Raw genomic sequence first — 14,761 nt, forward strand, 5'->3', positions numbered from 1 at the left:
GGAGCTCACTAACAGCAGCCCTCGTGCTAGAGGTGAGGCCGGCAGATGCGTGGAGCTCACTAACAGCAGCCCTCGTGCTAGAGGTGGTGGCAGGCAGATGCGCGGAGCTCACTAACTGCAGCCCTCGTGCTAGAGGTGGTGGCAGGCAGGTCCCCGGAGCTCACTAACTGCAGTTTAACTAGATACGTGAGCTCCAGGTACAGAGACCTGCCTGGAACAAGAAGGTGCAGAACAACGGAGGAGGACAACTGGTGTCCACTGTTGTCTGCACACCTTGTGCACACACATGTATACATGCATATGCATGCACGCGCACATGCACACACACGGATATAAAATGTATATAAACAACACAAAACCACACAACAAAATGAAAAGGACAAATGAGAAACAGCCACAGGAGGCAGAATCTCCAGTTAACCCAGATAGTACATGTAAGTGCAATCTCGCTGCTAGAATATCCCTGGAAACTAACACAGAAATGAAATATTTTGTAAATAAATATGTACGTGAGTAAGAAAATAAACCAGGAATTCCTTCAGGCCTGGGGTGGTGGCTCCCAAAAGCTGAGCACTGGGTGTTAACTGACAACTCACTGGACCCAAAGACGGCCAGTTCAGAGGGGAGGATTAACTCTGAAGGTAGAGACAGCTGCAGTGTTCATAGAACACTTCCAAGATTCACTGTTGGAAAACAAACACCATAAGGAATCCTGGCTGGCATCCTGCAGAGATATTTAGGAACTGGGAGGACAGACAGCTGGTTAAAACCCAGAATGAGCTTATTATGACAGTTTAATTTAAAAACTGTAGCCCAGTAGAAGCTACGCACTGTGGGCCTGAGGCAGGGTAGCGAATTCAACATTTGCCTGGGCTATAGTGTGAGTTTAAGTTCAACCTGAACAATTAAGTAAGATGGTGTATCAAAATAACAACAGGAAAGAGAGACGTGGCTTCACAGTGGAGCATCTGCCTGGTGCACGAGGCCAGAGTGCGGTGGAAAACAAGAGTTTGGACTGTTGTGGCGGCGGTGAGGAAACCCGAGGCTCTCCTGTCTCACCCTATCCTTATTTTTACACCAGATGAAGGGCCGAGTGCTGGAAATTCTTCCTGCATTAAAGCAGAAGCTAAGGAGCTGTCACTGCTGGTCTGCAGCTTTCAGTCCAGGTGCGACCGTGTGTCACCTAGAGCACACACTCTGGGGTTTCTGGGATGGCTTTCCAGAAAGGCACCAGGGAGCACGTAAAACCTGCCCTGAACCTGGGTTCCTGTGGCCTGGGCCCGGAAAAAGACTGGATGTGAGTGGAGCACCAGTGTTCATACCTCCCTGCTTCAGACGGTGGACACAACACGGCCAGTCACTGCCACACCCAACACCACCACAGTGGATACAACGTGGCCAGTCACTGCCACACCCAACACCACCATGGTGGACTGTGAGACCAAATAAACCCTTCCTTCCTTAAGTTACTTTTGTTGTGTATTTGGTCATAGCAATAGGGAAAGTAAACTAAATGCGTTAGGCTATCAAAGAAGGCATCTTAGCCCCCCTTTCTGCTGCTGTAATAGAATACTCTGGAAAGACTTTATTCTGGTCCACGGTTCAAGGGCACACTCCACCATGATGGGAAAGCCAAGGCAGTGGGAACTTGATGCAGGGACACATCGTGGCCACAATCAGGAAGCAGGGAGTGATGGATACACACTCATCTCTTGTCGAGTTCTCTTCATTTATACTGTCTAGATTCTCAGCCAGGAAATGGTGCCAACCATGGCAGGCCAGCTTCCCATTTCTCTTTCTACGTTCTTTTCTGCCTGCCTGCCTCCCCCACCCCTACCGCCACTACCCCAGTCTTCCCATTCCTATCAACACAAGACAGTCTCCCAAAGGTATGTCCAGAGGCCTGCCAGGTAATTCTAGATTCTGTCAAGTTGGCAGCACTAACCATCACAGATGGGCTAATGGCAAAGTGCAAACGGCAAGGTACTCTGGGCCTTTTTATGTCTTCCAAGGTAAAGTCCTGGGAGGAAGTAGTTCTTATCCAATGGGAATAGGAGTGGACAAATGTCTGTGCTTACAAACAAAACTAACACAAGAGTGCTCACGGTCACTCCCTGAGAGTGGCGACTTTAGTAATTATTCCATGTTTATGGCAGTGTTTGAGAAATCACAGGAGTATTTTCTGGAAGCCAGCAGGAGGCCATTTGCTGTCACCAATCCCTTTGTTGAGTTTGGTAAATATTAATGGGCAGAACACAGCACAGTTATTTATCCTTATGAGCAGAAACCTCTGGAACTTGCTGGGGCTTGCCAAGGAGTTGCTTTATGTAAGTGCGGGAGGGGTGAGGTAGGGGAGAAAAAATAAGGTTTTAACATCTGCTATCATTAGCTTAGTTCTGAGCTGCGTCAGGAGTCACACCTGCTGTGGAGACGGTGACAGTGCAGGTCAGTCTCAAAGAAAACTAGGTCGGATCCAGAATGTTTTAAAATGAACTGTTAGGAGCCAAGTAAATCCACAGTGGTTTATCAGGATCATTTAATACATTGAGCTAATTTTTATTTAGCACCTAAATTGGGCTGCACTTTTAGCATTCATTTACTTTATTTTATTTTTGCTTAGGCTTTGAAAGAAAAAAAGTGATTTTAATTTATTTAACTTTTGGATCTTTAAACGGTATACCTCCAGGACAATATGTCAAACTAACAAGATTTACAAAGTGATTTGTAATGGTAAACAAGTTCTGTAGGAAGGTGGGTCAAACTGTTCACTCTACAGTCCTTGGAGATGCACACAGCACAGCCCAGCATCACCAGCTAACACACTCTTCTGGCTTCCTGAAGTATCAGGCAAAGCATCTTTTCCCAGAGACACTGCACCTACCTCAATTACAACAGCTTGCCCATGAATCTACAAGTGTCAATTCAGGTCAATATACCTGGGATTGGAGAGATGGCTCAGTCATTAAGAGCACTGATTGCTCTTCCAGAGAGGACCTGAGTTTGATTCCCAGTACCCACATGGAGGCTCACATCTGTAACTTCAGTTCTAGGGGATCTGACGCCCTCTTCTGGCCTCCACAGGCACTGCATGCATGTGGTGCACAGACATACAAGCAAGCAAAACACACATACAAATAAAATGAAAAATGAAGCAATTTTAAAAAAGAAGGAAGCATGAGCCTCTGGAAATAGATGTGATGCGTGCACCTGTAATACCAGCGTTCATGGGGTGGGGGCAGCACTCATAGGCCATCCTCAACTACATAGGGCTAACCCGTGGTGGTGCTCTGGGCACCAACTCCATCTTTCTCGTGTCTGTCCCACAGTTGGCTCTCAGTGTCCGTTTGGCACACCTCGCCATGCTTAGGTACTTACGGGAATGCCGGTGAACGTAACTGGAGGAGACTGCCAGGAAATGCTGAAACTGCTGCCGTTGGGGGTGAACTTAGACCCTGGAATAGTCACCGGGGGCGTGGCCTGTGAGACAGGAAGCAGAGATGGCTGTAGGAAAGACTGACTGTCCAGGGTCTTGGCCCTCATTACCAAAGCTGGGCTGCGGGGACAGGCAGGGCAGCTCCAGTAACGTACGCTAGCAGGCCGAGACTAAACAGGGCCATAGAGTATCCAGAAACAAGCCTTTCATATACATATAAACAATCTTATATATGCTTATGTAGAAGCAATCTTATACATATGCCTCAATCTGCTTGAGGCATAGGACATGGCTTTTGGCTCTCAGTTTCTGAAATTTAATCACCAAATTTTTGGACATATACAAGTAATTCTTGACTATCAAATCAGAAAATAAATACCTGAACAATACATTTGGAAATGGGTACAAGTGAGTTATAAATATTTTATAAGTGTAATTTAGTGATATACATTGAAGTTCTCATTGTTTTGCCCATTAGACACCTCACGTTTAAGGGTTGATTCTAAGAAAATGGATACAACGATATTTACTGCACAATCGTGTATTCGGAACACAGAAGACTTGGCCAGTGATGTGGTTCAGCAGGTAAAGATGCCTACTGACAAGCCTGAAGATCTGAGTTTGATCCTTAGGACCACAGAGTGGAAGGTCCTGTGACCTCTACATGTACAATGTCAAATGTGTGTGCATTCACATGTACACAAAAGAAACGAAAGTTTAATAAAAAAATTTAAAATTGATCAAATAGCTATAATGGAGATGACAGAAGTCAAGCCTATATAGAAAGTGATTGCATCTGTCTTCTCCAGGTTTACTTGTTTTTGTTTTTGAATTACAAATATTCCAGCTAGTTATGGCGGTTGTTATCTGGTACCATTGGGAAACACGTTGGCAGTAGATAGAAATATCCATAAACTCTTCGTTCATGTTCTACATCACTCAATAATGAAATGACACTGCTGAGAATTACAATGGAAGCTAAAAGCTACAGGCAGAGAATGTTCATAGTAGCCCACCTCCCTTTTTCTTGTTTTTTATTTATTTTTTGACCTAGACTAGCCTCAAACTTGTTAAAATCCTGAGGCTGTCTCCACCTCTCAAGTGTTGGGATTAAAGGCACTTAATACTATGCCCAGCCCCATGTGGTCATGACAATGGAAAACCATGGTAGTCAGTCACATAAACTATCAGAATGATTAAAATGATTATTTCAATTTAATTAATTGGATACTGGTGTGGGACCACGGTCTGTATTCTGTCAATTATATTTTAAATAAACGCTGATTGTCCAGTAGTCAGGCAGGAGGTATAGGCGGGACAACCAGACAGGAAGTAGAGGCGGGTCAATGAGAACAGGAGAATTCTGGGAAGGAGGAAGCCCATTCCTATGCATTCGTTGCCCAGCCACAGAAGAAGCAAGATGTGACTGCCTTGCTGAAAAAGGTACTGAGCCATGTGTCTGACATACACAAGAATGATGGGTTAATATAAGTTATAAGAGTTATAAGTTATAAGAAGCCTGAGCCAATGGACCAATCATTTTATAACTAATGTAGATTATGGGAATCAGGCGAGACAGAAAACTCAGTCAACAGTGTACTATACAGTTATTTGGATTTTTTTTTTTTTTATAAAATAGGTAAGGGAATGTAATTTCAAAAATGCAGGGAAGATTTTTATCAAGTTGCCTGAGGTACCCCAATTGTTAGGGTAGCCATGGCCTATGTTAGAAGGATTTACTTCTAAGTCCCTAGGCTTCTGGAGTCCTAGCTATGACCCAGTCTATTGGTCTGGGTAGTGTTCAAACAATTTCCATTTGAAACAACTTCTACAGAGTGCTGACACTGTTGGACTGGGTAACACTAGCAGCCACTGGAGAGGGTTAGCTACTTACTTAGCAGTGGAGATGCTGAAATCCCAGCTACGCGGTATGACGTCTGTCACTGCTCCAAAGCTTGCCAAACAAGGCTCAACTTTTCATTCACTTTAGTTTTTATTAAAAATGTTAAATTAGCCAGGCATGGTATCATACACCTTTAGCCCCAGCCTTTGGGAAGCAGAGGCAGGCGAATCTCTGTGAGTTCAAGGCCAGTGTACTTTAGTGAGTTCCAGGACAGCCAGGGATATTGAGGGACACTGTCTCAAAAACAAAACAAATGACACCTTTAGAAGAAATGTATTTCCTGTTGCCATGTGTATAGCATGTGGATGGCCAGAAGACAATTTCCAAACATTGTTCTTTCCTTATACCATGTAGGTCCTGGGGACTGAGCGACTCCTTAGGCTCGGGGCAAGCCTGATACATTGCTGGTCTCTTGACTTTACCCTTCTGAGACAAGGTCTCACTAAAAAGCCCTGACAGACCCGGAACTTAATACTGTAAATCAGGCTAGCATTGAACTCAGAGGTCCCCTGCTCAAAGGTGCATGCCACCATTTTTGGCTTAATTTTCACATATCAGAAGCTTGGAAGCTATGCCAGTCACCAACCTGAGGACTTTACGTGGCTAAGGAGTTTTACCCTTTTAACAGCTCCTAAGGGACTGGGCCTTCAGCTGGTTCTGGGGAGTTCAAGAACAATCTCCAGGGTCCATGTGAATGAGGTCATGACTGTCCCCCAGCGGTGCTGAAGATTGGCAAAGGAGCAAGCGCTCTAGGACTAAGCTCACCCCAAGCCCTCTGCTTTCCCTTTTACCACCAAGTTGCCCAGGATGGTCATGGATGTGCCCTATCATCTTAGCAAGCTTCAAACTTGTGATCCTCCTGCATTAGGCTCCTGAGTAACCAAGAGCACAGCCCTGGGCCACCAGACCCTTCTTCTTGTTGTTTGGCTTTAGAGACCGAGTCTCAACTATGTAGGTCAGGCTGTCCTTAAACTCTATAGCCCAGCTCTGGCCTCAAATTCATGATCCTCCTGCCTCAGCCTCCTGAGTGTTGGGATTAAAGGCATGATCCACCACTTACGACTTGAGATCATGACTAAGAGTTTGAAAAATAAAAAAAAAAAAACCAACTAAATTACTGGTTGCCGTGCATGGAGCTGTGTTTTATTGAGTTCTCTTGCAGCTCTAGGCTGAGGGTGGGGCTACTGCTGTGGACAGGACCCTAGCGCGTTACCTGGTAAGCATGGTCCGTGCGCACGAGGTAGAGGGTGGTCGGGGCTGAGCGGCTCAGCGGCGTCATCGGCTTGGGGTCTGTTTTGGCACAAGGCGCTTCTGTTCGGCTGCAGTCTGGGACAGGAAATGTGGGAGGTGAGGTCAGGGACTGCGAGGGCGAAACCGGCGCCAGGCCCTCAGACATGGAGTCCGTGTTGAGCTTGATCTCAGTGTAGTAGAAATCCTCCTCTCCATCACTGTAGTCGGATTCCCCAACTCGCCTAGGGAGGAAAAAGCAAAGCTCAGCGATCCGTCCATCTACCTCCACCTTGGGCAGACCACTCCTTCGACCTGGAACACTCTCCTCTCTGTTGGCCTGGGAGCACTCGGCGACCCTTTGAGGGAGGTCTTTACCAGCTTCCACCACCAACACTGTTTGCTAGTAACGTGACTTCCACTCTTATGCTAATGGTGTTAGGAAAGGTCCAGAGGATGCGGGCGTGATGGCACTAGTGGCTCCGAAAGGAGGCGAAGACAAGCAAGTAGATTTGGTTTGTCTGACCATATCAAATTCACCAGATGCTGAACACCTAGATGTTTACATTAATGCCATAGATTCAGCATCCAGAACGGTGAGCCAAATAAACTTCCGCTCCTTTCACTTACTTGGCATCAGGTATTATGCCACAGAAACAGAAACAGAAACTAGAGAAAGACTTCTTAGAGCAGTCTTTCTACCTACCACCCATCCATCCACCCACCCACCCATCCATTCATCCACCTACCTCCCTATCCGTCCACCCGTTCATCCATATTCCTGCCTATCCATCCATTTATTTGTCTGAGAATCATTTATTTGAATATATTACATATAAAACATTCCACCTCCTAACAGGAACAAAACATAGACTCTGCTTTGATGGAAATTTTTGTTTTTGTTTTGTTTTGTTTTGGTTTTTCTAGACAGAGTTTCTTTGTGTAGCCCTGGCTGTCCTGGAACTAACTCTGTGTGTAGACCAGGCTGGCCTCCAACTCAGAGATCTGCCTGTCTCTGCCCACTGTGTGAGTGCTGCGATTAAAGGCGTGCACCACCACCGCCAGGCTTTCTAGAGGCAGACAAGAAATCCCTAACACACAGCCATTTAATAAGAGGCTTTGCTAAGTCCCAGTAAAAGAGATAAAGCAATACTTGAGAGTCCGTAATTAAGGATAGAGGTTGGGGTACCAAGCTGTACATAGGCTGCTCAGGCTAGCAGACACCTGCATGCCAGGCTTTGGAGGGAGCACAGAGCCTTCGCTAAGAAGCATCCCCCACAAGCCCATGTATTTGAAGAGTTGCTCCTCAGCTGGTGGTGCTATGTGCAGAGGTTATATAACTTTTAGGAAGTACAGCCTGTGGAAGAAGTATATCACCAGAAGAGGCCTTGGAGGTTTAGAGCCTCAGCCATTTCCTGTTCCTGCTTGCTCTCTCTGCTTCCCGCTCCTGCCACCTGCTCCATGCCTTCCTCTGCATTTTGGACACTAGCCCTCTGGAGCTGTAAGCTAAGAGCCTCTTCCTTCTGTGAACTGCTCTGGTCACAGAGCCTCCTCACAGTGATGAAAAAGCAACTAACACAGCAGGGTTGGGACTCTGGAATGGAGGCTCAGGCAGGCTCAGGTGGGGCTGCTTTGGCCTCTGTGATGGCTCTGGGATCCAGAGTTTATTCTGGAAATTACCAGAAACCCTAGGAATTTTAGGAAATGGACTTTATTTTTAAAGAACCACCATAGTTTTTGTTTGAAAGTTGAAAAAGTTGGGAAAGAGCAGGAGAAAAGCCTGGAGGTGGATGCTGCCATCTGTAATCTTGAAGCACATCAGTAGCGGTAAGGGATGAGGGATGAGACACCATAGTCTAGATTCATCTTAAAGTTGGGGCTCAGGGCTCACCTGCTAGCCTTGTATGTTCCCTTCAAAGTAAATTTGTCCCTTGAGTGTATTTTTGTAATTTTTTTCCTTTTTTATTTTTGGGGTTTTGTGTGCTGAGATTCAAACTCAGGCCTCACTGACAGAGGAACATGAAAAGCACATTAAGAGAAAAGAACTTCCTCTGGTCAATCGAATGAAACCCTCAAGGTGGAGAGCAGACCTAGTCCAAGTTAGGCTGGTCAATCAGGAACCATCCCCTGGGAAGGTACAATCATCCCGAGCAAAGAAGGTTCACTTTGAGCCACGTTTAGGACATAATTATTCCTTTGAAGATTTTCCTTCTTTTCTTTCCTCCCTTCCTTATTGTTTTTTCTTTTTTGAGAAATAGGGTCTCTTTATATAGCCCCAGCTGTCCTGGAATTCACTATGTAGACCAGGCTGGTCTGAAACTCATAGAGATGTGCCTGCCTCTGCCTCCTGAGCTCTGGAGTTAGAAGCATGCACAACTATATCCAGCCTTCTAATGTAATACTGCACCTTTCCTTCCCAGAATTCCTCCTGGGAGCTCAGTCCTTACAAGTCACTATGAAGGTCTGCTGGGTCTGACCCACCTTTCCGAATCTTGACTTTTCCTTATTTTTTCCCTGTCTCATGCATTAGATGTAGAAACTAGGTATGCTGTCTCTGGTACATCTTACACTTCCTCCAGAGCCCCCTCCTCCCTATGGTGGCTGTCCTCTATGCCAGCTTATCTCAGTGACAGGGCTTCTGCTTCCTAACCCTTCTCTTCTCCATTCTTCCTCTAGGCAGCTGCTGAGATTCACAACTTGCCTGTCCTGGGTTCTTTTAAATTCTAATGATATTGTCCTCAAGCTTCCAGTGGAGTGTGTTTTTAAATTATTCTAATAATGAAACTTAGACCCCAAGAGGGGACCTCGATTTCCTGGCATCAGTGCTTATTCAGAACACCCTTCACTGAGCCATCTCTCCAGCCCTGTTGTGGGCTCTGAAAACCTTTGTCTCCTCACTATGGCTATCCTTCCCCGGGCTGTCTTCTGCTGATCTCTGCCCCACTCCACATACAGTCAGCATATTTGGCACTGACTGGCACCCACTGAATCCTGCACGAGTGAGTGATACACAGGCTGCTGTGGCTAGAACCATACTTTCTGGAACTGGATTTTTCAGGCTGTGAACATTCAGTGTGATTCTGGCAGCCCAACATGGTCTCATGCTTTGCCTTGGTGTCTTAATTTATAACATGCGATCACAAGAACAGTTCTTTGTTTACAACAGTTAGGAGTACCCGCAGAGAGCTCACTACTCTCCCTGATGCGGGAAGCACTACTGAGTGTTTAGTAAATAAACACAAGAACTAAGTGCTAAAGCCTCCCTCGCCTGCCCACAAGACTATTATCCAGGGCCTTAACTAAACTCTAAAGCCTCCCTCGCCTGCCCACTAGGAGACTATTACCCAGGGCCTTTAAACTTCTCTACCTGGAAGAAAATTGTGCTTTCTCACAGAAAGTTTTGAGCTAAGTAACTGTTATGACTCAACATTTACTAGCCTTGCAAATTTCCTAAGAACTAAGTCCCCAGAACCTGACTCTCTGGAATGGCTGAGAGCAAGGGGCATCCCTCAGTCCATGGGCACCTGTGGCAGCAGCCAGAGCAAGGGGCATCCCTCAACCCATGGGCACCCATGGCAGCAGCCAGAGAAAGGGGCATCCCTCAGTCCATGGGCACCTATGGCAGGAGTCAGAGCAAGGGGCGCCCTCAGTTGATGGGCACCCGTGGCAGCATGGCCAGAGGTGGCTAACTGAAAACTCATTTCCCCTTGAGTCATCCCTGTATAGAGCTAAAATAAAATGTTCTCCTCCAGCCTTTGGCTTGGCCAGATCAGTGGCTTCTCACAGCCTCGCTCCATCTCCTCTACGCTTCAGAGCGCTGGCATCTGGGGATGTGTCTCTGTGCCATATCAGGTCAGGTGGGGCCTGGCTTTCTGACAGGCATGCCACTGAGGACCCCAGAGAGGGGGACAAGGGATGAGCGCCTGCTCCATTCCTGAGCTGTTCCATTGCTCTGAGCTATTTCTGCCAGTCTAAGCAGTGATCTGGGGGCAGACTGTGCAGGACTTCTCACTCCAGGAGGCAGGGGAGGGGGCACTGCAGTACTGTGACATTTCCTGAACACGCAGGCAGAGCCTTCAGCTAGGGTAACACAGCCTGGCCTCACTTGGCCACATTCCTGATGCTTGGTGACCTTATGGGCATCCTGCTCTACAAAGCTTTGGTGTGTCCCAAACATCTGCCTGAAGACTTAGGGAGCCAGCTCTGTGCTGCTCTTCACAGCCGACAGGGCCATGGCTGCAACCGTGGAACTCTTCCTGTCCACCTACACCACCTTCACACAGCACGCACTTCCTGCGTGTGCTCCCTTCTGATAAGGTGACTCTTATTTCTCCATATTCGTTTTGTTTGATACAAGAACCCTTCCTTCTGTGTTGAGCACTCAGATGTACTCAGATGCTGACATTTGCCTACTGCACACTGGTGACAACTATGGTCATGGGGCATCCCTTTTAAAGCCCAGATACCTGGACAAGACAGAGCCAGGAGGAAAGCATGGCCGGTTAACCCCAGGGCCATTGGCTGTGAGCCTAGCTGCGGGCTCCTAACCCTAGCTATGTCTCTGTAGGAAGGTTTTTATGAAGAAAACAGGCTCATCTGGGCAACAGACTAAGTCTGACCACCACATCTGGCTTTATCTTTGAAGGTGTGATGACTTTTTCCCTTTTTCCCTTGGGGGTGGGGAATGGTTCATTCGGAGACTCTCTTAAAGTGACAGTAGCTTTTGAGGGTCTAAGTCATGACCTGCAAAAACAATGAACGCTTGGATGTTTCATCTTACAGATACCAGGGGCTCAAGGACTCTCGGAAGTGTGCTCACTGCCCCCAGGGGAGGAGCCCTGGTGCTGTGCTCTATACTTTGACCTCAGTCATTTTAAGTGAGGACCTGAGTCAATGACCCAGGAAAGAGTTTAGGGAGGGGGGCTGGGCGGCTGGAGACTCTGTGGCTGCCTATCAGCAGCGTCCCCTACACTGCAGGGATGAGGAGGAGCCTGAGGCACAGTGCAGTGCACACTGTCTGAGAGCGGAGCTGCTGGGCTGTGCTGTGAGGCTGCCCCAGCTCCAAGGGGAGGAGCGGGCTACCTTACCCGAGGTGGATGGCCCGGATGTGCTTCTGGATGCCTGCTGCCGTGTTCAGCACCTTGCCACAGTTTTTCCAAAGGCATTTGAACATCACCTTCATGGAGTTCTACAGAAAGGGGAGGAAACAACGTCACAATGCATGCAAACCCGCCCAGAGTTACCTTCTTGTCCCCCTGACCATTTCCCCTTCATCAGAAACTTAACAGTGCGCCATGTTCTTGATGACCAAATTCTCCGCTCTGGGATTTTCCCGGCTGGTGACGAGCTTCAGAAGCTCAGACTCCTTCCATTTCTTCCTGGGAACAGAGCTTTGTTGCCGATTTTAACCACATTCCCAGAGGCCTCCATGGGCACTGGGGCCACCCCGGCAGTGGCTAATTTTAACCAGGTGCTTAGTAGGGTAAGGTGCTGTCCTGAGCATGTATTTAATCCCCCAAGACGGATGTCACAGGGGTCTCCATGTTACAGAGAGTTGCAGTGAACCAAGGAGCAGGGCTGGAATCTGCTCCAGAAGCCAGCCTTCATGCCGGCACATAATCACACAGCACCCTTCAATGAGGGCTTAGCATTTTCAAGAACTCCCAGCAGTGACTGAGTCACCACGCGGACTTGTCCTGTCAACCACAGTGCTCTTGACTACAAAACAGGAATAGTAATGGAGCCCCTTACAGATGACCATGGTGCCTTAGTGACATCATGGGCCGGAACCAGCCGACCAGCGTAGAGGCAACCACTCACTACAGCAGGTGCTGTAGAATTATTGTCGCCATGTGCATTTTAAATTTTTGCAGTGCTTGGGGTGGGACTCCGGTGCTTGCACACGCTAGGCAAGTACCCTGCCATTGCCCCACTGTGGTAGCTCGAATAGAAATAGTCCCGCAGACACAAGGGGCCGGCACTATGGGAGGTGTGGCCTTGTGGGAGGAGAGGTGTCACTGTGGGTGGTGGGTGGGCTTTGATGTTGCAGAGGTTCGAGCCAGGACGTTGTCTCAGTCTCTCTTCCTGCTGCCTGCTGCTCTGGATGCAGAACTCTCAGCCCCTTCTCCAGCGCTGCATCTTCCTGAATGCTGCCATGTTCCCACCATGATGATAATGGATTAAACCTCTCGACTGCAAGCCAGCTCCAATGAAACGTAGTCCTTTATAAGAGTTGTCATGGTCACAGTGTCTCTTCACAGCAATAGAAACCCCAGTTCCCCTGGAATGAAGTCTTATTTAGTTTATATACGTGTATGTACGCATGCATGTTTATCAAGTATGGTGGTTTGGATGATAACGGTTCCCATATCATCATCATCATCTATTTGAATGCTTAGTCACCAGGAAAGACTCGGGAGGTGTGGGCCTGTTAGAGGAAGTGTGCTGCTTGCTGAGAGTGGAATCTGAGGTTTCAGAAGCCCACACCAGGCCTTGTCTTCTCTGCCTCTCTCTGCCTATGGGTCAAGATATAGGATTCTCAGCCACCTCTTCAACACCATGTCTGCCTGCATGCTGCCATGCTCCTGCCATGATGATTATGAAATAACCTCTGAAACTGTAAGCCAGCCCCAATCAAATGCTTTCTAAGAGTTGCATGGCCATAGTATCTCTTCACAGCAGTAGAACAGTGACTAAGACAGAGGATATAAGCCATGCTGTACATATGGAGGTGATGTAGGAAGGTCTTCTGTCTATGTGTTACTTTCATTGGTCAAATAAAGAAACTGCCTTGGCCTTTTGATAGGAAAGCAGCTTAGACAGGCGGAGTAGACAGAACAGAATGCTGGGAGAAAGAAGCAGAGTCAGGCAGACGTCATGAATCTCCAGCTCGAGACGGACATAGGTTAGGATCTTTCCCGGTAAACCAGAGCCTTGTGGTGCTACACAGATTTAATGGAAATGGGTTAATCAAGATGTGAGAGTTAGCCAATAAGAGGCTAGAAATAATGGGCCAGGCAGTGTTTAAATGAATACAGTTTCTGTGATTATTTCGGGGTATAAGCGGCCAGGAGTCGGGTGGCAGGAAGTGGCCTGCTGCTCCTTTTACTACAGTTTGGCGCCCATCCACTTAAAAACCTGAGAGGGCTTAAAAAGGAGAGAGAGAGAGTTTAACACAGTTTTTTGCTGTTTGTTGGCGGTGTGCTGCAGAGAAATGACCCTGACTCAGCAGCCTTAGCAGGAAAAAAGTGCGGTTTTAAAACGCACCTTCTGGGCTTTGCAGCCAGTGCGAACTCTGGCTTTAAACATTTCAATGGCTTTTATGAGACTGGATGTTTGTGTTCCCACTTGGGATCGGGAAGAAAGTACTCTGAGACCATGCCAATGGCTCAGTGCTCCCCACCTGCACCTAGGCAGACGGCAGGATCAACCTTAGATAAGCCTTAGACAAGCAGGAGAGCATGGAGGATTTCTGCCGCTATACAGAGAGATGTTTCCAGGCTGCACAGCGCTCTGCATGGCAGATTTGGCTGTAACTTGGATGAAAAGAGTTTCTGTCCTGCATGCTCAGTCTCAGAGTTAAACTGCTGAGTGTGGCTCCTACCTGGTGGTCCCAGAGCTAACAGAAAAGGTACGTCCTCCATTTTGAAATTGGAGAAAGATGGAGCCAACATCCAGAGCAGCCTGCTGCTCTGCAGCTCAGTAAACTCCCAGCTTCTTGCTCCTGCCTTTGCTTCAGTATCACGACTCTCTGGAGCCAGAAGCCCAAATAAACTTTCTTCTATAAACTGCCTTAGCCATGCTGTTTTATCACAGTAGCAGACAGGCGGCTGACACCATCCGTGTACACCGAGCATACACAGCAGCAGATACCATCTGTGTACACCAAGTATACACAGCAGCAGCAGCAGACACCATCTGTGTACACCAGGCATACACAGCAGCAGATACCATCCATGTACACCGAGTATACACAGCAGCAGACACCATCTGTGTACACCGAGCATACACAGCAGCAGACACCATCCATGTACACCGAGCACACACAGCAGCTGACAGGCGGCTGACACCATCCATGTACACCGAGTATACACAGCAGCAGATACCATCCGTGTACACCGAGTATACACAGCAGCAGACACCATCCGTGTACACTGAGTATACACAGCAGCAGACACCATCCGTGTACACAGAGTATA

At 47.6% G+C, this 14,761-nt stretch overlaps 1 protein-coding gene across 1 annotated transcript in view; it reads right to left on the reverse strand.

Annotated features, from left to right (window-relative positions):
* The window catches only part of Znf704 (zinc finger protein 704), a 199,916-nt gene that overhangs the window by 5,114 nt on the left and 180,041 nt on the right, over positions 1–14,761 (reverse strand). The window contains exons 5-7 of the mRNA XM_005361805.3: positions 11,651–11,751; positions 6,550–6,808; positions 3,376–3,477 (exon numbers count right to left, since the gene is read on the reverse strand). Of these exons, the coding sequence (XP_005361862.1) occupies positions 3,376–3,477; positions 6,550–6,808; positions 11,651–11,751 (462 nt within the window). The remainder of the gene's footprint in view (positions 1–3,375; positions 3,478–6,549; positions 6,809–11,650; positions 11,752–14,761) is intronic.

The sequence above is a fragment of the Microtus ochrogaster genome, linkage group LG5, assembly GCF_000317375.1.
Source record: "Microtus ochrogaster isolate Prairie Vole_2 linkage group LG5, MicOch1.0, whole genome shotgun sequence".
Lineage (NCBI taxonomy): Eukaryota > Metazoa > Chordata > Mammalia > Rodentia > Cricetidae > Microtus > Microtus ochrogaster.